The following is a 22,919-nucleotide window of genomic DNA, read 5'->3' on the forward strand; positions in this document are numbered from 1 at the left end:
TTACTTTTGTCATCATAGCGTTCCTGATGCGGCTGCAATTAGAGACCATTTTACACAGTGCGAGCATTTTGTAACCCGTTGCTCATGTCTGACGTTCAGATTTGGATTTCTCTCTCTGCCTTTACAGAGATATGCGTATTTTCTATGAGGACGTGCTCCGGTCCTCAGCACGATGCGTCTTCACATCCCTATCAAACAACGTATACAACACATATCTATCGCGGACAATTGCATCCTCATGCCGAAAGTTTATTGCTTTCATTCGTTTTAAAGTTTTGAAGGTTTAAACTTCCATTTTCCTCACAGCTGCTCTTGTTTGCGGACACCCGTCGCACGCATACACAGCAGCCAGTCATCAGTGCACGTGAAGAGAACGATCTCTCCCACGTCTTAAAGCTACAGTATCCTAATTCATCTCTCAATGAAATTACTCTCTGCTCATCAGTGAAGAACTGTTGTACTTCATACGAATGCGTGTATATTTAATTCATACAGTAAAGACTGTGAAGTGTTTTATTTTAATTACTTTTAACAGACATAAACCTTTTTAAAGGCATATTACATTTCTCTTTGCAAGAAGAAATATTTGTTGTGCTTATTTATTTGATTATCTATTAAAACAATAATATACCTAATTTATAGTTAGTTTCATTTCTACAAATGGTGCAAACTCTGCTAGATTAAAGATAAAAGATTCCCATTCCACTGCCATTCTGTGATCGGCACTGATCGGCGATCGGCAGATCATGATCTTGGTGATCGGCCCCAAAAATGCTGATCTGAGCAGCTCTAGTTTCAGTTATAGTTTTGGTAATTACAGTTTAGCAGCTAACAGCACCTAGACTGTCTGACATATTTATTATCAGTTAAAGGCGGAGTGCACAATGTTTGAAAAACGCTTTGGAAAAGAGTGTCGGGCCGACTACCAAAAGACACTTGTAGCCAATCAGCAGTAAGGGGCGTGTACTAACCGACATCCTTGCCGGGGTTGCGTATGTGTGGGACGGGTCTATCAAAAGAAGGTCCAGATTCTATTGGGCTAGGGGCGTGTTTGTTAGGTGATTTCAAATATCAACATTGGCTTTCAAACATTGTGCACTTAGCCTTTAACTGATGTTGCTGTCAGCCTCAGCTAACCTCACATGCATAAAGGGCCATCTACAGGTAAAGACCCTTTAAAAGTTTGTAAACATTACAACATCTCCGGGTGGGTGGGGCCTAGCTGGAGGCAAGAAGAGGCGGACGCAATGCTGACAAGCGTAAGCTAGCGTTTTAGGCGGGATTTAATAAACATGGATGCATAAGAAGGTTCGGAACTGTTCGAATATAGTAGAGCTGCACAATTCTGTATAAAATGAGAATCACGATTCTTTTGCTTAAAATAAAGATCACAATTCTCTTATGATTCAAGAACTTTCTTATTTTAAAGACTTCCAACCCCTGAACATTAGGTTAACATTAGTTTTTACATGTTGCAAAGAATTATGTAACTGAAAGTTTCAGATAAGTTTAGATAATCTTTAAATTTAGTTAATGTTAACTGTAGAGTGATTATGTATTCATTTTATTTAAAAGAACTTAAAAAAATAAATTTTAAGTAGCCTAAATAAAAAACGAATAAGTTTTGGTGCAGATTGCTGGCACATGGATTGACATTAACTTTATGGTAATGAGCTATGCGCGGTTCAGCGGCAACCAATCGGAAGGCGGAAACGTTCGTTGGCAACCAATCGGAAGGCAGAAACCTCCGCTTGAGAGGATTCCAGAGAATGCATTTGAGCGTCAGAGTGCAGGGCAGCCAGAGAGTTTTTTGACGCTTTTGTAATCGCCCACTAGAACACTTGGGCCAAATACAGGAAAAAATCATGTAAGTAGTCAAGTGATCAAATGCAAAGACAGCAAGTGTTTTTTTTTGGATGTAGCCAATGCCTCCCTCTGTGCTAAAAACCTGTTCGGAAAGGATAAGATCCGGAATAAGATCTTCTTTTTGGTACTAAAACAACGTCAAGGATCTTTGTCAGACGTACCTGCGCATTGCTCTGCCTCACTCATTCTCTTAAGTTTCTGTTTCTTTCTGTCTAACTTCTCAGCGAAAGCATCAGCTGTACCGGTGGAGCGAACATGAGCACATCTGGCAGGCGCAATAATAAATTAGACGTCATCGCGGCTGCTGTTAGTGATTGCGTGCCGTGTTGTCAAAAGAACCGCCGAAACTGCGTCTTTCCTCCTTGGAATTATAATTACCTGAATCGTAGAAATGCTGGATTAAGATAATTTAGGGGGTCGAATCGAGATCACGATCTTTTAACGATTAATCGTGCAGAAGGGGTGGGCGATAAACCGGTAGACATGATTAACCGGTTGAAATTTGTCAACCGGTAGATAGGGCTGAAACGATTCATCGAGTTACTCTATTCAAAAAATCCCTCGAGGCAAAAATTCTGCCTCGAAGCCTCGTTAAATTCCTCTGACGCGCACTACACGCGCCGAGATCTGATTCACACGGACCGTTGTTCAATGTTCAGGAAGCACATCATAGCGCGTGGTACATTTTGAATTTAGTTGGCGCGATGGTGGAGCGAATATGTCCATAAACGGCAGAGAGAGAATGTCTAAAGTTTGGGATCATTACATTCAGCATCTGAACCGAAAACATCCACTGCTGTTTCACAAGCGTCGATGAAACAAGCTTCCATAGCTTCCGCTGATTTTAATCCCATACTATATTTGTAGCGACGTCGTTATGCGGTTTGACTAGATATGATGTTTAGCTTTGATGTTTTCGTATTCACGTTCAATTGCAGGAGAGTATAGCTTAAAAAAGAACCCCTTCACACACACGCATGCACTTTACAGGTGTGTGTACCAAAAAACGGCACCACAGTGCAATCATATATGGGCAACTTATCTGACATATTTTGTTCAATAATAATAATCTCTGTCTTATTGGAGTTTAGCATAAGGAAGTTATTCTCTCTCACGCGAGTCAGACCGATCGCGCAATGCATCACATATGCTTACACTTTAATGTAGCCACGCAACAATAATTTCAGCATGCATTTACTGTATACAGAGGAACGTTATGTTGTGATTTTTCGAACGGATTCTTAACCTAAAATGCACCGCAATGCAAGTGATGCAAACCAAATGCAGCGTTCTATTGAAAAGGAATTTATGTATTTCTGCCATACCAAAATGCAATGAATGAAGCAACTGAACGTCTGACTGGGGTGTCACTCTTCCTCACGCGTGCACAGACAAACACAAACACAGGTGCACGTGCGCGCGCACACACACAGGATGTTACCATAGCAAATAGGCTCACCCCAGAAATAATATACTATATGTTAGTAGCCTAATGGTAAATGCTGCAGGTGTAGAAATGTACATAAACCAGATATTTACTTTGATGTCAGGGCTAGATTACAGCATGAAACCTGTTGTGCATATTAATAAATTAAAGTGTTTAATTGTTGGCACTGGCACTTATAAACACTAAATGGGTAAAAATTGAAATAAATAGGCTTATTTTTTGGAGCCAAATACCTCTGGTTTTTTAGAACTAAAAGCAAAACGCTTGAACATTTTACAGCCAAGTCATTTTCGTTATGCATTATTTGTTTTGGTTGTTTAAAAACACACACAAAAGTTTTATCCGATTACTCGATTAATCGATCGATTCAGTGCTAGATTAATCGATTACAAAAAGAATCGATAGCTGCAGCCCTACAAAATAACTCGCATCCGGTAATGCCACCATCTTAGTCGCATCCGCATTCAGGATGAGAGCTTACGCAGCGTACGGAGGTTACTCTGCTGCTGCTCTGTGTCCCCGCGCTCCGAATTTGTCATACGTCACTAAGAAAAGTGCGTACACTACGCTAATACTCTCTCCTACAGAGGAGTCTAAGATGGCGGCGCTACCGGAAGGTAGTTATTTTGGTTCATAAAGTTTTAAATATGGATATTTCTACAACAGCACCACGCGGATTGGATTACCCTCAGAAGACCTTTATTTATCATCCTGGAGCCGTTTGGATTTATTTTGTGAAGGATGGATGCACATTTTTTGGACTTGAAGGTCGTGGGCCCCGTAACTTCTCATTTAATTAACTGAAAGATCTAAAACATTTTCTAAAATAACGGAAAATGTGTTTGTCTGAAAAACGATGGACATATGCATCTCGGACAGCTTGGGGGTGAGTAAATCATGGGTTTAATATCATTTTTGGCCGAACTATCCCTTTAAGAGAAAATCTCTCGATGCTCTTGACTAAATCACTTTTCTACCTTAAATAAAAAAAATATACATGCATACATAATTATTTATTATCATTCCTTTATCGTTGACTGTTTATCTTCAGATAGCTTGAGTTTAGTTTGTTTTTATCTTTTTTTATGCTTGTATATGTTTTTTGTGAGAATTATGAACATTTCTATGGTATTAAAGATTTAAACCTTATTAAAACATAAAAAACCTCTACCGTGATACATATCGTTATCATGATATAAAATGAATCCTATCGTGAGAGAAGATTTTGGTCATATTGCCCACCCCTATCGTGCAGCTCTAATGTACAGTCACTGACTCTGCGGGACCGTGACAGCTATTTTTGTAAATTAACTCTGTAACAGTTAGTTCTTGTAGCTTGTTCTCATTGGAAACATTTAACCTGGTTTTGGATATTTCCTAGAAAACATATGATTTACTTTTGGGTGGTTTGGGCAATTATGTCAAGGCTTATCGTCTAATGCAGGGCTATTCAAATCTTACCCTGGAGGGCCAGAGCACTGCAGAGTTTAGCTTCAACCCTAATCAAACACACACCTGAGCAAGCTAATCAAGCCGTGTGTCTCAAACAGCTCCCTTGTTCAGTAGTCAGGGCACTGATCAGGGAGTCGACTATTTGAATGGCTATCTCAATCGCAAAATCCTTTCAGTGCACTAGAACGTTCGTTCCCTAAAAATTCCCACAATGCAACGCAAAAACCAATGCCAACCGAACATCACGTGATCCAACTCAATAAACTTTATGAAATGTTACAGAACTTTTATAAAGACAAACGTTTGTTTTAGTTGTAAATATAAACAAACATTGCTACACAGTAAGGGACCACAATCTACTCAATATTTAAAATAATAATATTTATTTAAAATTGTAAATATATTCATTACATTTAAAATGTAATTATATGCCTCCAATTTTATGCACAGATATGTAAGAGAATAATGACAGCATTTTTTACAATGTACTGTTTTTAAAATTAAGTCAGAGAGATGTTGGTTTTGCCGGTTGTTGATGAGTACAGCTGTGAATAATCACAACGCGCTTAAGCAGCCACGTGACAGAAAAATAAGTGAACGTTGTCCCAATGTGAAGTGAGCTAGGGTCCTTACCAGTGCCCGAACCTGTATACACGATATACTGATTCACGACCTCGGGAGCTAGGGAACGAATTGAGACACACGGATGGTCTTCATGATCACTAGAAAATCACAGGTGGGTAAGTTTGATTAGGGTTGGAGCTAAACCAGGGAACTACACTAACCTTTTCCACTGGTGGCACTTGCGCTACCAACTTTTTCAGTTACTGGCGCAAAATATTATTTGGTCGCACATATTTTTTTAAAGTTTTATTAAGGCGCTCTGGATAATAATGAACAATAATGAAACATACAGATATGCTTTTTATTTTACTTGCCATCTTTTAAACCACATGCCTTCTTGTTTTCTTAAACGTTGCAGTGTTTCCCACAGATCTGAAATTTACTTGTGGTGGTAGCTGGTCATTACCCACTGACAAATACTATACATGTGACGAAGAACTAATAATGTTTGACACAACACAATACTTTGATTTATTGAAAATTAATATTAATTTCACATAATATTTCATTAATCTAACCACCCCAAACTTTCTTTGCCATTAACAAAGCTGACACTGTTTGTCAAAGCACCATGAAAACACTGTTTTTGCACTGATATATGAAGCAATTAGACCCCTTTCATCAAACTCAATATAATACAATACTATGTATAGTATATTAATAGACAGTGCAGGTCCATAGATTATAAATGTGACTGATGTTATAATGGTTATAATTTCTATTAGATAGGCACTTTTACTGCTTATGTTCTATCTTTCTATTTCTCTCTTGCCGATTAAAAAAACTTAATCCACTCATTATTTCAGATTTAAAAGTCTACTTGCTGTCCCGATGAAAGACTTTACATTGCTTTGCGTTTTTTATATCCTGGGTCAGCTTGAGCTTTGCTCGTTCAGTGCAATGGTCTTGACATTAGCACTGCCTTTTGGCTACAATCTCTGTGCAAACTTTTTAAATATGGATATGGTTTTAGAAAAGATATGGTTTATTAATAATAAGATTATTAAAAAAATGTGAGAAAGAAAATGCAGCGTGTGGTCGTAACAAGAACCATCGCCATAGAAACCGGAGGCACGCTGAAACTGCACTCGAGCTTTAGCGCGGTAGCGCTCATGGCCGTTTTCCGATCGACTAACTTACACACAATATTAATCAGACTTGGGACTAAAAGTAATTAAACTAGGTCCTAACCGGACCCGACTGACCATTTAAAATATAAACCCGGAACCATACGGTTCCCGCATCCTCAAGACCTCTGTTCAAGTTCAGAAACATGGAAGACACTGAGCTTGCTCCGCGTCGCACCAAATTCATTGAGAAACGGAGAGCACGCGAACGCACACTCATAGGGAGAGACACGACGTGCTTTCACGAAAAATGAAGCCAACGTGTTGAAGGCTCAGAGCACGTTATAAAACGCATTCTTAAAATCCACATTTCTGTTTTAATAAATGCTCATAGTAAATCATAGCATATTGTCTAAAACATTAGGTAGCACATTTGCGACCCATTAAAAATTAAGGTCGCAACGGCAGTTCAAAAGGTCGCATATGCGACCATTTTGGTCGCAGTGTAGTTCCCTGTAAACTCTGTAGTGCTCCGGCCCTCCAGGGTAAGATTTGAATAGCCCTGGTCTAATGTAACCTATCGCTGTGCTAACTATGATTAGCAATGTGGATTATTTTAAGAGACCATTCAAAGGATGGCACACACAGCTATCGCCGTATGTTTGTTTAACATTTAAGCTAGCTAGTGTGCTGAAGTTTGGTGACTTTTAACCTGTAAAACAGAAACTGGCTGATTTGTACTAGATAAAACCAACACAGCAGTACATATGCATAGATTATTTTCCCTGATATGAAGTGTGCACTGCAAACACAAGCATTATTTATGATCGTCCCCGGCCATTCAACCACAATTGTCTTCTTTATTTCTGCGAAGGAATGTCTGCCGAGATCCAGTAAAACTTTAGTTTAAAAAAAACAGCCCAAAACATAGCAAGACGACATTTTAAAGTCAAAACCTCAAACTTTTAGCGCACCTGCTATGAGTTCTTCAATGTGTAACCTTGCTGTAAACACAATCAAAGCTTCAAAAACACAGAAAGAACGGGACCTTTAAACTGCAATTCATCGACTGGCCGCTAGAGACTGGCTCCAAAAGGGAGTCAATTCCCATAGACCTCCATGTTAAAATGGCCAACTTTACAGTTGAAGATAATATGTTTACAGCCTGGTACAAAAATAGTTATTGGTCTGTATAGCTAATTTTGCCCTTCATGACAACTGTGAGGGGGGTGAATTTTTTTTAACTCCATTTAAATTATATTATTAAGCCTTAAAATTCTGCATAATTAAGGACGTGGTAAACTGATTGATGGTTGAACAGCCACTGCTGTCACTAGAGTCGAGCTAGGCGGGCGTGGTTTCAGCAACCAGTCACCTCAGCTTCACCCACGTCCTGCCTTTTACCCATTTTCGGATATCCGCGAGTGATGCGCAGTAGAGTTCTCAACAGGCCTGAAAATTACAACCCGACCCGACCCGGCCCGTGGCTTTTAAAGCCCGGACCCGATGTAACCCGACACATCAAAGTGAATTATCTGTCCTAACCCGTCCCGCTGCCCGACGCCTCCTACCCCCCCCCCTCCCTCCCTTTTTGTCTCATACACGTAACTTTATGCTATTATCATGACCAGCAGACGGAATTTCAAACCAAGCTTTAAGGTTCACGCCTTATAACAATACAAACAACTGAAACAATAAACTTTAAATATAGGCTATATAAATATGCCTAAAAATGAATTCACCTGCGGCAAGTTTAGTTTTCTCCATCTCTTCTTCTCCAGGCAACAGGCGTGCACGCAGTGATAGCAATAAGCTCTGGGGCGGATCCGCAACGGATCTGCTCTGAAGCGGATCCGCAACGGATCCGCTCTAAAGCCGGCAGCTCCGGTCTGGATCCGTTGCTGATCCGCCCCGGAGCTTATTGCTATCCCCCGCCCCTTTCTGTGATGCATGTTGCAGCAGCCAGACCAGACTTTCTTTACGGTGAACAGCAGTGATGATTAATAATTTTTTTCGCAGAGCGTAAAAGATTAAGCCCGAGGTCCGACCCGACCCGACTCAGTTGCTTATATTTTTGACCCGAACCCGGCCCGAATTCGCGGGTCCCGTCGGGTTTGTCGGGCCGGCCCGACCCGTTGAGAACTCTAATGCGCAGTGACACACAGCCAAGATAGCGACAGCAGGCAACGCCTATTTTAAGCTTCAAAAACGATGTTCAGAAACCTATGGGTGATGTCACAGACACTACGTCCATGTTTTTTTTACAGTCTATGGGTCTAACCTTCGGAGGACCCATAATTTGCGTCACCTGCTGCTTGCGCCCACCGCCCCTGTCAGCAGGACACAGCGAAGACGTTTCTGACTTATTAAAATAAATATGGAATCAGAAAAATATTTATTTATTTGAGAAAATACGACGCGTTGATATAGATTAAACTATTCAACAGTATGTCAAATGAATCAATCTTACAAATATACGCAACATAAACAGAATAATATATTAACACAAAACATAACTTATAATACTAAAACAGTGACTGCTTTTCTTAGGCAATGCTGTGCGTGTGGATTGTCCAATGCAAACCACGCAACTAAAGTCTCAAAATCCAAATGATCAGAACTGGATAATTGCACGTGCATTGCCTGATCCACAAATTCACATCCTTTTTTTTTGCGTGCACAGCTTGTGAAGTGATGATACAAATTATAACCACTGATTTCACAAAAATGTCCCTGTTTGTACCAATTCAATTCAATTCAATTTTATTTATATAGCGCTTTTCACAATTGGTGATTGTTTCAAAGCAGCTTTACATTAATAGAAGCAGTGGAAAGCACAGAAAAACGACAGATAGCACAACATAATACACGATAGCACAAGCAGCTAAATTTGATGCGGCTATGAATCAACATTATAAGCGTGCGTATTGCTAATGTAACGTAAAGAAGAGGGTGCTAAGTTAAGCCCAAGAGGGCTGCCTCCCCGGGTTGAAAACCCCCTAGGAGAAAAAAAACCCCAGGCTCAGCCGGGGAAGTAAAAAAAAAGTCATAGGAGGGAAAAACCCTTGGGAGATATATTTATATATACATTGAAACGATTAAGGATATATTTATATATACATTGAAACGATTAAGGAGATTAAGGAGATTAGGCGGAGGTTAAGCGAGTTCTGCCGGTGGTTGTTGGTCATGCATCAGCTGGGCATCACGTTGAAGGTCTGCCGGTGGGTCAGAGGTGTGCCGACTTTCACATTTACCGGAACTGGGTCTGTTTGTCTCATTGTCCTCGGAGAGAAGGACGAGACATAAAGAAAGAAAAACAAAACCCAATTAGCGTAGGGGCCATTCATATGTATACACATGTACATATACACAAACATATATCCATATATATCTATATATATCCACACATATCTATAAATACATATATACACATATATATACATACACACACATACACACACATATATATATACATATACATATATATATATACATACATATATATATATACATATATATACATACATACACATATATACACACACATGTACACATACGTATTGAAGATACAACGTCATCCTAGTGAAAGACTCTGCACAGTTTGGTTTAGGGAGAACGAGAAAAATGCACGGGATGGCGAATGTTTTGGAAATGGGTGCAGTGACACCCTTTTAAGGACTGAAGTCCCGCCCCCGACTAGTGGGCTTAACACCACAAATCTATACCCATCGTGCTTTATTGAAATCCGGACGAGCAAGGGAGTAAAGGGGAGACGGGGACGTGACTGCGCCAGCCATCTCCCTTGATGAATGTCACGTAAAGATTACCTTTTGCAGCTACAAAATGACTTTTTTTTGTTCATTCATTGATAGTTGTTTGTATTTAGCTCATAAAATGTTTAAAACGCCAAAACGAAAGTCTCAAAATCCAAATAAATAGAAGTGATAAACTCAGGCGTGTCCACAAATGCACATCTCCTTTTTTTGCATGCCCAAATTATAATATTTGAATACAAAATAAGACAATTTTATTCACATATATGTCTCCATTTGTACAAATAGATGCACATTTATTTTAATTCTGAATTTCACATGCTCGTGGATTGTAAAATACATTTGTAATGTGAATCAAGTTCACAGATAAATGTGTATGTATTTGTTAATTATTTTGAGTCTAATTTCAACCCATAAATACATATGGATTAAGGCTGCCTGGGCTATATGAATTAGCTGTGCCATCTAGCGGCTCTTTTTTAGGAACTCTCTTGATCCACAGTATACTTCAGTTTTACTTAGAAATTACTGCAAAATAAAATTATTGCAGATGTAAAGTAGTGAGAGGGGTCCACTTGTTACAGCTTTGCACAATTATCAAGACATTTCATTAAGCATTTACTAGTAAATTGCTGAATTTAAAATTTTTAAATGTATTTAAAATGTATTATCAAAATTAAACAATTATAATGGTATGTATTTTTGTGTATACTTGTGTGGCCAGATAAATATTTGTCAAAAATTTGTTTTAGGTGTGCAATAAACTGGAGAGATGGCCAGAATAGTTGTAAATAGCCCTGAAGTGTAAAGACAATTGATAAGGGAGCAAAAAAAAATTTTTAAAGGGACTCCTCTAGAGTTAAACATTTGATTTTTACCATTTTGGAATCCATTCAGCTGATCTCCGGGTCTGGCGGTACCACTTTTAGCATAGCTTAGCATAATCCATTGAATCTAATTAGACCATTAGCATTCCGCTAAAAATATCCAGTTTCGATATTTTACCTATTTTAAACTTGAGTTTTCTGTAGTTACATTGTGTACTAAGACTGACGGAAAATTTAAAGTTGCGATTTTCTAGGCGATATGGCTAGGAACTAGGGGTGTAAGGGTTCAAATTACTCGCGGTTCGATGTGTATCACGGTTCTAGGGTCACGGTTTCGATACGTTTCGGTGTGTATATGTTTATGGGGACAGTAGATGGAAATTGTTTGCACACTAAAAAATTCAATCAGACCAAAAAATATTTTTATTATTTCATATGCAAGAAGTGACAATAGTGAAAAGTGTATAAAAAGTGTAAAAACAGACCACAGAGTAGACGTTTCAGCCCATGCTTTCTTCAGTACTCTGTTTATGGGGACTAAAAAGGCTACTGTCAAATTCAAAGAAAATAAAATTATTTATTGGGTTACAAACACCTAACACTTTGGTAACAACCGGCTTCTTTACAAAAATAAAAACCTAAGCAGTTTTTAACCTTTGCCAAAATCTAATTTTCACTTAAAGGGACTTGTATTATTATACTACATGTACCAACATACAGTGCACTTCAAAATAAACATAAAATGAAAAATCCTTGTTTTCTTGAGCATCGCTGCTGCAGTAGACTTAAATGAAGCTGGCGGTACCTCTATTAGTGGCTTTTGTCCTGTGCTTGCCGCACTAAACGGCCCGCAACACACGCACGCACCAACACGTGAGGAGGAACTGTGAGGTTTGCATACTACGAGTTGATTGGAGAGGAACTCTCACGTAAACACGCGCATAGCTTATTCAGAACCATACGTTAGAGGTTTTATGCGTTGTTTTTCACCAAACTGTATTAGAAATGCGTTGTCGATTAAAACACGGTGCACTGCGGTGCCTGTGCATGCCGAACTGTGGAAGGATACCGGGACGATTCGATTCTTTACCAAGACCCATTACTACTCTACTAGAAACTATACTCTCATTCTGGCGTAATAATCAAGGACTTTGCTGCTGTAACATGGCTGGAGCAGGTGTAGTGAATCTATTATGCACTGCCTGAAAATAGTCCCCTTGGTTACTTTCAATAGCAGGGTAGACTGGTGGACATCTGCATCATACAAGCTTACACATGGTGTGAAGAAGACTATACAAGATGAAATACTTCAAGAAATAAGAAACGTCCGTTTCTCTCTCAACATTGATGAGGCCACTAGCAGGACAAATTAAAAGGTATTAGGGGTGCTGGTTAGTTACTTTGGATGGTTGTATAAGACCTTGCAGCACTGGAACTCATATCTTAACATCAGAGGTTCTGTTCACTGCACTGGATGGACTTTTTACAAGAATGGCTCTCCCATGGGAAAATCTAGTGTCCATTCTGTTATGAGGGGCTCTAAAAATGGCTTGTAAAAAAACCTGAGATTGTTGTGCCCCTCACCTCCTTGAAATTAATGGCGATTCATTTCATCACCTTCATAATGGCAGTAAGAAACTTTGTAGCACTTTTGGGTCCTGGGTTGAAGATCTACTTACAGAGTTACACACAGACCACAAATAGTCAGCTGATATAAAAGAAGGCCTCAGAGAAATTTGCAGCATACTTGGAATCAGATTTTCACATCCTGACTGCTATATTCCACATAGATGGCTCTCAGTTTTGGTCAGTCTGGACACATTGCGCATGTGGAATGCTTTAGTTTTGTTTTGTTTTTCTATGCCTTCTTGGACAATTAGGATGTTGCTAAAGGACAAGAAAACCCTCATTGAGCTTAATTTCTACTTGGCAGTCATTCCCTTGCTCAAACAATATGTTTTGCTCTTTCAGTCTAAAGATCCAAGGGTTCATAAGCTCCATGATGAACAAGAGAAACTCATGAGGGAATTTTTTTCCTGCTTTATCAAGCCAGAATCATTGATTGACAGCAAGGGGTGTATTCTGTCTGGGCTAAAGATGATTGCTGAACTAAATTCAAATGGGTTTTATCTGTCAAAACCTTTTGTTGACTTTGAGGCCTCAAACATTTTGGATCAACTTGGGAAGGACCACCCTGTTACCAAGACTTTTAGAATGAAGATAATCCAGGCCTACAGTATGTTAGCTGTGCAGGTTGTCTCCAATCAAAACTGCCACTTGACAGTTTAACCCTTATAGCATTATCATGCTTGGACTAGGGCTGGGCGGTTTGAGCAAAAATTCATATCCCAGTATTTTTTTTAGGAATGCCGGTATCTGATATATATCCGGTATTTCTTACAAAAAGGATAAAAATGTTACTTGAAAGTCAAAGCTTTTATAATCTTTGTGGCAGAAGTTGTTGTACAATAAAGTTGTAAACACTCCCTAATAAACTATCTATTCCACTTCAAATCAAAACAAAAATTATATACCATGCAGTACCATGCAGTATAAAAAAATCATCTTTGTTAGAGCCTTTATCTTACACGAAATGACTGTATGCTCATGTCCTTGATGGGTGGTAAATGTTTGTCATACCAAAGTTGTTTAGCTGGGTTTAGTTAACTTTATATACAAACCAGTGAAGCTCTAGAGGCTGTTTACACTTGGCATTAACATGTGTTTTCGTCGATCGTATCACAAGTGGACGACGTTAATGCCAGGTGTAAACGGTGTTCAAAACGTTTTGAGCTCGCCCACTTTCGACCACTTTCAACCACATCCAGAGGTGGTCGAAACCACTTTCGATCGGATCGCTTTGGAGTTGCGGAACGCACATGTGGTTGAATGCGTTCGAACAGCCACACGCGACCTCCTTCTCTCCGCCCATTTATCTAATCTGAGGTATTAAACACAAGTTTTACGTCTTTTTTGACTTCTGGCGTGAACATTCTGTGAACAGCGCTATTTTTAGCCTTTCATTGATAAAACTAAGCGGCTGATCTCCGTAGTTTCGTTTTGAAAGCGTGTGAAAGTTGCGCGATCCTATATCAATTGCGCTGAAAATTCAAAGAAAGATCTTACATACTCATGTACAAAACACTGTGCAGCATGTTTACTTGCTAAACAAGCAGTGCACTCCGACATAATATTAGTTTGCGTCCATATAAACTCATAATTACTCCCGCTCGGGTTTGAATGACAGCAGAGAGACTCGCCCACCGTCTCACAGACAACCCCCTCATAGTATTCAGCACAGAAGCGGTCGAAAGTGGACAAAAGAGACGGATTTAAATACCAGGTGTAAACGTAATGTGTCTCTCTCGTCCACTTGTGATCCGATCGATGAAAACACATCTTAATACCAAGTGTAAACAGCCCCTTAATCATTTCTTTTTTTTTACTTTGTTTTGTGCACATGGGGATTATCATGTAATATAATCTTTAATCTATAATATAATTATAGAAAAGTGTCCTGCCCATACTATTGAAATTATTGTCCATAAAATTAGAAACACACAATTCTCATTAATATACTGAACTGTCTGTAGCATTAAGATTTGTGTTCACAGAATTTACTAAAGTAGTCAAACCTCTTCATTAGAAGGGGGTGTCACAGTCCTTTTGTCCTTACAGTGTATTCCAGTCACAAAAATGGACAAAACTTAAAAACATATGATCCAAAATAATTAAGAACAGATGTGGTTCTGGAATCTGATTGACTACGTGCAAACTGAAACTATAAGGTGCACACATTCAGCACATTTAAAGTGTCTTTGTTTCATTCACACACATCCTCCCTTATTATTTCTTAATAATAATCTCATTAATTCACACTAATAGCTTAACTGAAGCAGCACAATCATTCGTTACTAATTATAAAGTGACGTTTTAAAATTAAATAACGGAGACTTGTTTGTGGCTGTTATACTGGGCTTTGAATCTGAGGAAAAGGTTCACCACAAAATAAAATTCCTTCGGAGTTTCTGTTTTATCTACGCACTTGTCCCGTCGAATTAAAGTATAAACGCAGTATCACTCACCTGATATTGCTATAATAGTGATGAAAAAATAACTGCAATAGCGTATTAGATAAATAGGTGTTGTGATTGAGCGTCAGACATGTTGTTGGGATGAAAGCACACATATGCAGCGGTAACTTTATTCCAACGATCTCTCTGTAAAAGCAGGTTGAGGAGACATTTTATTTTAGTCTTGAACTCAATTATTACAATGCTCCGAGTGCATGCAGCCGCAGTTTTTGAATGTCCACATTCATGAGGCACATCCAAGCGTCACAGAGTTTCTGCGTGCTTCTCCATGTTGCGTACTGTGACGGGCGGGCTCGCGCAGAGCGCGTGTATGCGCGCTTGAGTTGCATTAAACCATATCGATATGAACGGTATTGGCTAATTCCGCATTGCGTCGGGGCCCCATATCGAGTGCATGCCCTAAATCCGGTATACCGCCCAGCCCTAGCTTGGACCCAGATGTTCTCGGATATCATCAATTTTTTTCCTTTTTCTCCAAAAGTTGCCAGACATGTTTCCATTTGTGAATCTTAGTGACAAAAAAACCTGATTTTCAACAAGAAACACTAGTTGTTGTCATGGTTGCCTATTTACATATCACTTGTTTGATATACATGTTTTTCTCATTGTAGATATGCAAGTGACATGACTCTGCCTCAGATAGCAGAGAGAGCAAGAGTTGATTCTTAGTGTTGCAGCCTTCCTTCCTTGCTTCCTTCATTTTTGTCCTTGGCCAATTACATGCCTGAAAAAAGCTAGTACACCTCAGAAAACATAATAAAATAATAAAAAACATGTCATGACCCCTTTAAAGGGACACCTCACCCATTTGCACTAAGCTTTGTATTGTTAGAACCCCAGTCATGTTTTTGAATGGTCGTGCATCATTTCCTCAGTTTCCCCTAAGACAGGAGAAATACATATTTCAGTGTTGCATTTCCTTCTTTCAATGATGTAATCATCATCATTTTGCATCATTGAAAGCAGGAAGTCCAATATCTTTGTTGAGGGGGTGAGACTACAAACACCCCTTTTCTCTGTCAAATAGGCACTAAATTCGAAATGTATGTTACATTTTGACTACAAATATGACGCACTTTCAATAAAGATTAATTTTTCTACGGGTGAAATGCTGCTTTAATAAACTTGTTAGGAACTGGATCATGTTTCACCATTTAACACTATAGGCACTTTTTTTTGGCCGTCAGGGTGAATCTTGGTCTGGTCTATGCCAGAGGAACATTACCTGCCTGACTCTATTGTGCCAACTGTAAAGTTTAGTAGAGGAGGGATAATGGTATAGGGCTGTTTTTCAGGACTTGGTTTAGGCCCTAAAATAGTTTTCTTTTGCACAATTATTGTTTTCTTTCTTATTTCATCCACAGTTCATTTTTCCGGTTTCCTTGAGTACTCTGATGTACCATTTGAGACAACAAGCAATCAGAAACATCCACGGATGATGAAGCTTGGTAGAGGTAGGGTGAAAATTCAATTCACTTAAATTTAACTAAATGTTAAAGGCGGAGTCCATGATGTTTGAAAGCCAATGTTGATATTTGAAATCACCTAAACAAACACGCCCCTACCCCAATAGAATCTGGACCTTCTGTTGATAGACCCGCCCCACACATATGCAACCCGGCATTTGATTTGATTTGATTGGCTATTAGTGTGTTTTGGTAGTCGGCCCGTCTTCTTTTCCAAACCGTTTTTCAAACATCGTGGACTCCGCCTTTAAATGTTCTCTAATGTTGTCTTTTAAATAAATAAATGTAAATCACCTTGTTCCCCTTTTTCATAGATGTTACTTTGTATGGACTAGAACTTGGCCTTCTTACTATGAAGAAAGGCGAGTTCTCTCGTTTTCTCTTTAAGCCCAGATATGCTTATGGAGACATTGGCTGCCCCCCGCATATACCCCCTTTAGCCACAGTCCTCTATGAGGTGCAAGTCCTTGATTTCTTTGACTCGGCACAAGTGGATGAATTTATGGATCTGACTACGGTAAGATTTATGTATTAAACCTTTTCATTTTCCTAATTACTTTATTTATGGGTGTGTTTTGGGCATAACGTGCAATAAACCTCAGCTCTCATCCCCTTTAAAAAAAGTTGCACTGGCGCCATGCCGATTCCATATTTAGATGGCAGATTTTGCAAACTGAAAAACTAAATGAAGGAATGAAGACCTCTAGTTTTTTATTTGTATTGATTTTTTGTATTAAAACCTTTAAAAGTCATTTTGTTTCAGTCATGGAAGTAAAATTACAGTAGCAGGCTTTTAATTGCTGTAAATGTATAGACAGAATAATTTACAAATATGCCAGAAAAGGTTTGTTCTGTAAAAATTTACATTAGACTTTAGACCAGGATTTAGTTAGTCATTGCCGATTTTAGTTGGAAAACTAAACACATTTATGTCTCTTGGACATAAATGTGGACCGATTATCATCCGCGCCGCGGGACCTCCAGACGCGCGTCAACACGTCTTCACATTGACTTAACATTGAAATCACTCGCGCTTCACGCCTCTACCGCGGTTGGTGTAAACGCAGCATAATAGTGGTGCTGTAGGCTAAAAACAGAATAAAAGCTACAATGTCAAATTTAATTAATGTTTAATGATAATTAACCAGCACTAAGCATCTTTAATTTTTTCAATTAAATTTTATTTATATAGCGCTTTTCACAATTTGTGATTTGTTTCAAAGCAGCTTTACAATAATAGAAGCAGTGAAAGCATAGAAAAAACGACAGATAGCAAAACATAATACACGATAGCAAAAGCAGCTAAATTTGCTGCGGCTATGAATCAACATTATAAGCGTGCGTATTGCTAATGTAACGTAAAGAAGAGGGTGCTAAGTTAAGCCCAAGAAGGCTGCCTCCCCGGGTTGAAAAACCCCCTAGGAGAAAAAAAACCCCAGGCTCAGCCGGGGAAGTAAAAAAAAGTCTTAGGAGGGAAAAACCCTTGGGAGATATATTTATATATACATTGAAACGATTAAGGAGATTAGGCGGAGGTAAAGTGGGTTCTGCTGGTGGTCGTTGGTCATGTATCAGCTGGACATCACGTTGACGGTCTGCCGGTGAGTCAGAGGTGTGCCGACTTTCACATTTACCGGAACTGGGTCTGTTTGTCTCAGTGTCCTCGGAGACAAGGACGAGACATGAAGAAAGAAAAACAAAACCCAATTAGCGTAGGGGCCATTCATATGTATACACATGTACATATACACAAACATACATACATATATATACATATATATATATATATATATATATATATATATATATATATATATATATATATATATATATATATATACATATATATATATATACATATATATATATATACACATATATATATATACACACATATATATATATATATTATACATATATATACATATACACACATACACACACATGCACATATACGTATTGAAGATACAACGTCATCCCAGTGACAGACTCTGCACAGTTTGGTTTAGGGAGAACGAGAAAAATGCACGGGACGGCGAATGTTTTAGGAAATGGATTCAGTGACACCCTTTTAAGGACTGAAGTCCCGCCCCCGACTAGTGGGCTTAACACCACAAATCTATACCCACCGAGCTTTATTGAAATCCGGACGAGCAAGGGAGTAAAGGGGAGACGGGGACGTGACTGCGCCAGCCATCTCCCTGATGCCTGTCTGGGCTTCACAGTACTCCCCTACTCGACTCAGAAACCTCAGGTGGAGGGCCGAGCAAGTGATAACATAATGCCATACATAATTTTCAATCACTCCTCTGCGCTTGGCAATTAATGGCCCGATTCGGGGTTTTATTGGTCAAGTGTTGAAGTTTTGGCCTTGTATTGTGGTTTGTATGTGCACAAAGTAGCGTTTCTTTTCCTTGTATGTAGCCTTTTCTATTTTATACGTGACATTTGTTTTTGAAAGTTTATGCCTCGGCTCATGGTTTGCTGCACATATGTAAACAAGTAAGGAGAGATTAAACATTTTCTTAAGTTTATTAATAGCATTTACCATGCTTTGAAATGTTGACGAAAATTAGGATTTAGTTATTTATTTATCAGGTTGTACAAGCTATCTATTGTGAGATGAGTACCATTACTAAAACAGTTATGTGAATGCCTTGTTAAAGAGAAAAGTTTTAAGTCTAGATTTAAAGGTATCTAGTGTGTCTGATTCTCGGACAACGGTTGGTAAATCATTCCAGAGCTTAGGGGCTTAGTAGGAAAAGGATCTTCCACCTTTAGACACTTTTGATATTTTAGGGATAACTAAGAGACCAGAGTTTTGCGAACGCAGTGCACGTGATGGATTGTATTCTGATAGTAATTCTCTAAGATATGAGGGTGCTAGGCCATTTAAGGCTTTGTAGGTGGTAAGTGATATTTTAAATTGTATGCGATAATTAACTGGTAGCCAGTGTAAAGATGCTAGAATTGGACTTATGTGGTCATACTTCTTAGATCGAGTAAGCACTCTTGCAGAAGCGTTTTGAACTAGCTGCAGCTTGTTTACCTGATTTGCATGGCATCCCCCAAGTAGCGAGTTACAATAGTCTATTCTAGAGGTCATAAAAGCATGGATAAGCTTCTCTGCGTCAGATGTAGACAGTATATGGCGTATTTTTGAGATATTTCTAAGATGGAAGAATGCTGTGCGGCAGACGTTGCCGATATGACTATCGAAGGATAAATTGCTGTCGAACATCACACCTAAGTTCCTAACCGAGGAAGATGGTACCACAGTGCAGCCATCTATGTGCAACTTGTAATCTGACATATTATGTTTGTAGCGATTCGGTTCAATAATAAGCATCTCTGTCTTATTGGAGTTGAGCTTAAGAAAGTTATGTGCCATCCAGTCACTAACATCGCTAATGCAGTCTGTTAGCTTAGAAAACGTGTGTGTTTCGCTGGGATGTGAGGAGATGTAAAGCTGGGTATCATCCGCATAGCAGTGAAAACTTATGTTATGTTTCCTGATAATGTCTCCTAGAGGTAACATATATAATGAGAACAGGATAGGACCTAAAACTGATCCCTGCGGTACACCATATTTAACCAGGGAGTGATATGACTCTTCCTCATTTACATAAACAAAGTGATAGCGATTGGTTAGATACGACCTAAACCAGGCTAACGCCTGACCACTGATACCAACATAGTTTTCTAGTCTATTGAGTAAGATTGTGTGGTCTATTGTGTCAAAGGCTGCGCTAAGGTCTAGTAATATAAGGATTGAGATTTCACCACGATCGGATGTTAACAGGAGGTCATTTGTAACTCTAAGCAGCGCTGTCTCTGTGCTATGGTGGGGCCTGAATCCTGATTGGAACTTTTCATACGTACTATTATTTGTCAAGAATGTGCGTAACTGGCTTGCCACTACTTTTTCTAATATTTTCGAAAGAAAAGGGAGATTTGAGATTGGTCTAAAGTTATTAAGCTCTCCCTGATCAAGCTGTGTTTTTTTAATCAGCGGTTTAATAACTGCTAGCTTGAAAGCTGTTGGAACGTATCCTATTTTTAGCGATGAGTTAAAGATATTTAGAACCGGGGTTGACACTACAGGGAATACTTCTTTAAGTAGTTTTGTGGGAACGGGGTCTAATATACAGGACGATGATTTGGATGATGTGACTAGTTTAGAGAGCTCATCTATTGTAGTAGGTTTAAATGAATCAAGATGTTCATATGGTAATCTAGTGTTTAGTGAACTAATGGGTAGAGTGATGGCTGCTTGGGTAGTTACGATGTTTTCCCTAATAGCCGTAATTTTGTTAGAAAAGAAGTTCATGAAATCGTTACTATTGTGTTGGAGTTTACTATTGGTTTCTGTTTGTTCTTTGTTTCTTGTCAGTTTTGCAACTGTGCTAAAGAGGAAACGAGGGTTATTATGATTTTCTTTAATAAGCGTACTGAGATAGGTAGATCTGGCCGTTTTTATAGCCTGTCTGTAGTGTTTAACACTCTCTTTCCATGCTACACGCCATACCTCTAAGTTTGTGCTTCTATAATTTCTTTCCATTTTTCTAGCTGCCTTTTTAAGAGCTGCGGTGTGATGATCATACCATGGAGCTGGCGGTTTTTCTTTGATTTTCTTTTTTCGAATGGGAGCAACGGCATCCAGTGTGTTAGAACAGACATTGTTCAGGTTTTCTATTACAGTATCTAGATCGTCACATTTATCTGCTACATGTTTAATTTGGGACAGGTCTGGAAGACTGCTGATAAAGCTATCTTTAGTGGTGGAAATTATAGCTCTGGCTAGTCGGTAGCATGTTGTGGGTTGAGTAATCCTATCTAGAAGTACAGTGTATGACACAAGGTAATGGTCAGAAACTGCATCACTCTGAGGTGATATTTCGATGTCATTAATATTGAGTCCAAGTGACAGAATTAAGTCTAATGTGTGCTTACGAGTATGCGTGGGCCCTGACACGTTTTGTTTAATACCGAGAGAATTTAGAACATCCATAAATGCATGTCCTAATGCATCTTTTGAGTTATCCACATGAATATTAAAATCACCAACGATAAGAGCTTTATCTACAGTGACTACAAGCTCAGACAGGAAATTTGCTATTTCTTTAAGGAAATCTGCATGGTGGCCCGGAGGTCTATAGATTGTAGCTAAGACAAAAGAAAGCTGTTTGTTGTTACGATCAGTTATTTCCATATTTAATAACATTAGTTCAAATGAGTTAAATTTTAGTTCAGATTTCTGGTTAACTTTAAAAATGTTGTTGTATATTGTAGCTACACCACCCCCTCTCCCCTTTAATCGAGGTTCGTGTTTATAATAATAATCTTGTGGGGTGGATTCGTTTAAACTAGTGTAGTCATCTGCTTTAAGCCAGGTTTCTGTTAAACAGAGTGCATCTAAGTTTTGGTCATTAATTATTTCATTAACAATAGGTTCTTTATTGGTAAGCGATCTAATGTTAAGAAGGCCGAATTTTAACATTCGAGGTTCATCTTGTAATGTATTGTTTTCTAATTTTATGTTGATCAAATTTGTACGTGATGTGGCAAGCGGTGCTCTGTATTTGCTTGTTCGGGGAACAGATACAGTTGAAATGTGTTGATATTCTGGTAAGATCGACTCGAAGTGCTGGGATATATGTGATCTTGACATATCATGCCAGCTAACAGACGGACAGTTAAGCTGATCCGTCTGTTTCCTGACCTGGGCCCTGGACAGTCATACTATATCAGAATTAAGACTATTAATCAGATTTCTGGTGAGTATAGCACTTCCTTCTGATGTCGGATGAAGGCCATCTCGGGTTAGGAGGAATGGTCTACCCCAGAAATGCTTCCAATTGTCTATAAACCCTACATTATGCTGAGGGCACCACTTTGACATCCAGCCATTAAGAGACACTAATCTACTATGTGTTTCATCTCCCCGGTAGGCGGGGAGGGGACCAGAGCATATTACATTGTCTGACATTGTTTTTGCAATTTCACACATCTCTTTAATAGTATCTTTGGTGATTTCCGACTGTCGGAGTCTGGTGTCATTTGTTCCGGCGTGAATAACAATCTTAGAAAACTTCCGTTTAGCATTAGCCAGCACTTTAAGTTTGGATCTAATGTCAGACGTTCTGGCTCCCGGTATACAGTCGACTAAGGTGTTTGGTGCCACAATGTTAGTGTTCCTGAGTATAGAATCTCCAATGACCAGGGCACTTTTAACAGGTGTTTCAGCTAGTGTATTCCTTAGGGGATCGAATCTGTTAAAAAGTACCGTAACGTTATGGG

The 22,919-nt window shown here is 38.9% G+C and overlaps 1 protein-coding gene across 3 annotated transcripts in view; it reads left to right on the forward strand.

Annotated features, from left to right (window-relative positions):
- Positions 1 to 22,919, forward strand: part of fkbp6 (FKBP prolyl isomerase 6) — a 29,945-nt gene that overhangs the window by 1,714 nt on the left and 5,312 nt on the right. For all 3 annotated transcript variants that reach the window (XM_055200910.2, XM_055200911.2, XM_055200909.2), the window contains exons 3-4: positions 16,518 to 16,607; positions 16,934 to 17,136. In XM_055200910.2, the coding sequence (XP_055056885.1) occupies positions 16,518 to 16,607; positions 16,934 to 17,136 (293 nt within the window). The remainder of the gene's footprint in view (positions 1 to 16,517; positions 16,608 to 16,933; positions 17,137 to 22,919) is intronic.

This window comes from Misgurnus anguillicaudatus, chromosome 22 (genome assembly GCF_027580225.2).
Source record: "Misgurnus anguillicaudatus chromosome 22, ASM2758022v2, whole genome shotgun sequence".
Taxonomy (NCBI): Eukaryota; Metazoa; Chordata; class Actinopteri; order Cypriniformes; family Cobitidae; genus Misgurnus; species Misgurnus anguillicaudatus.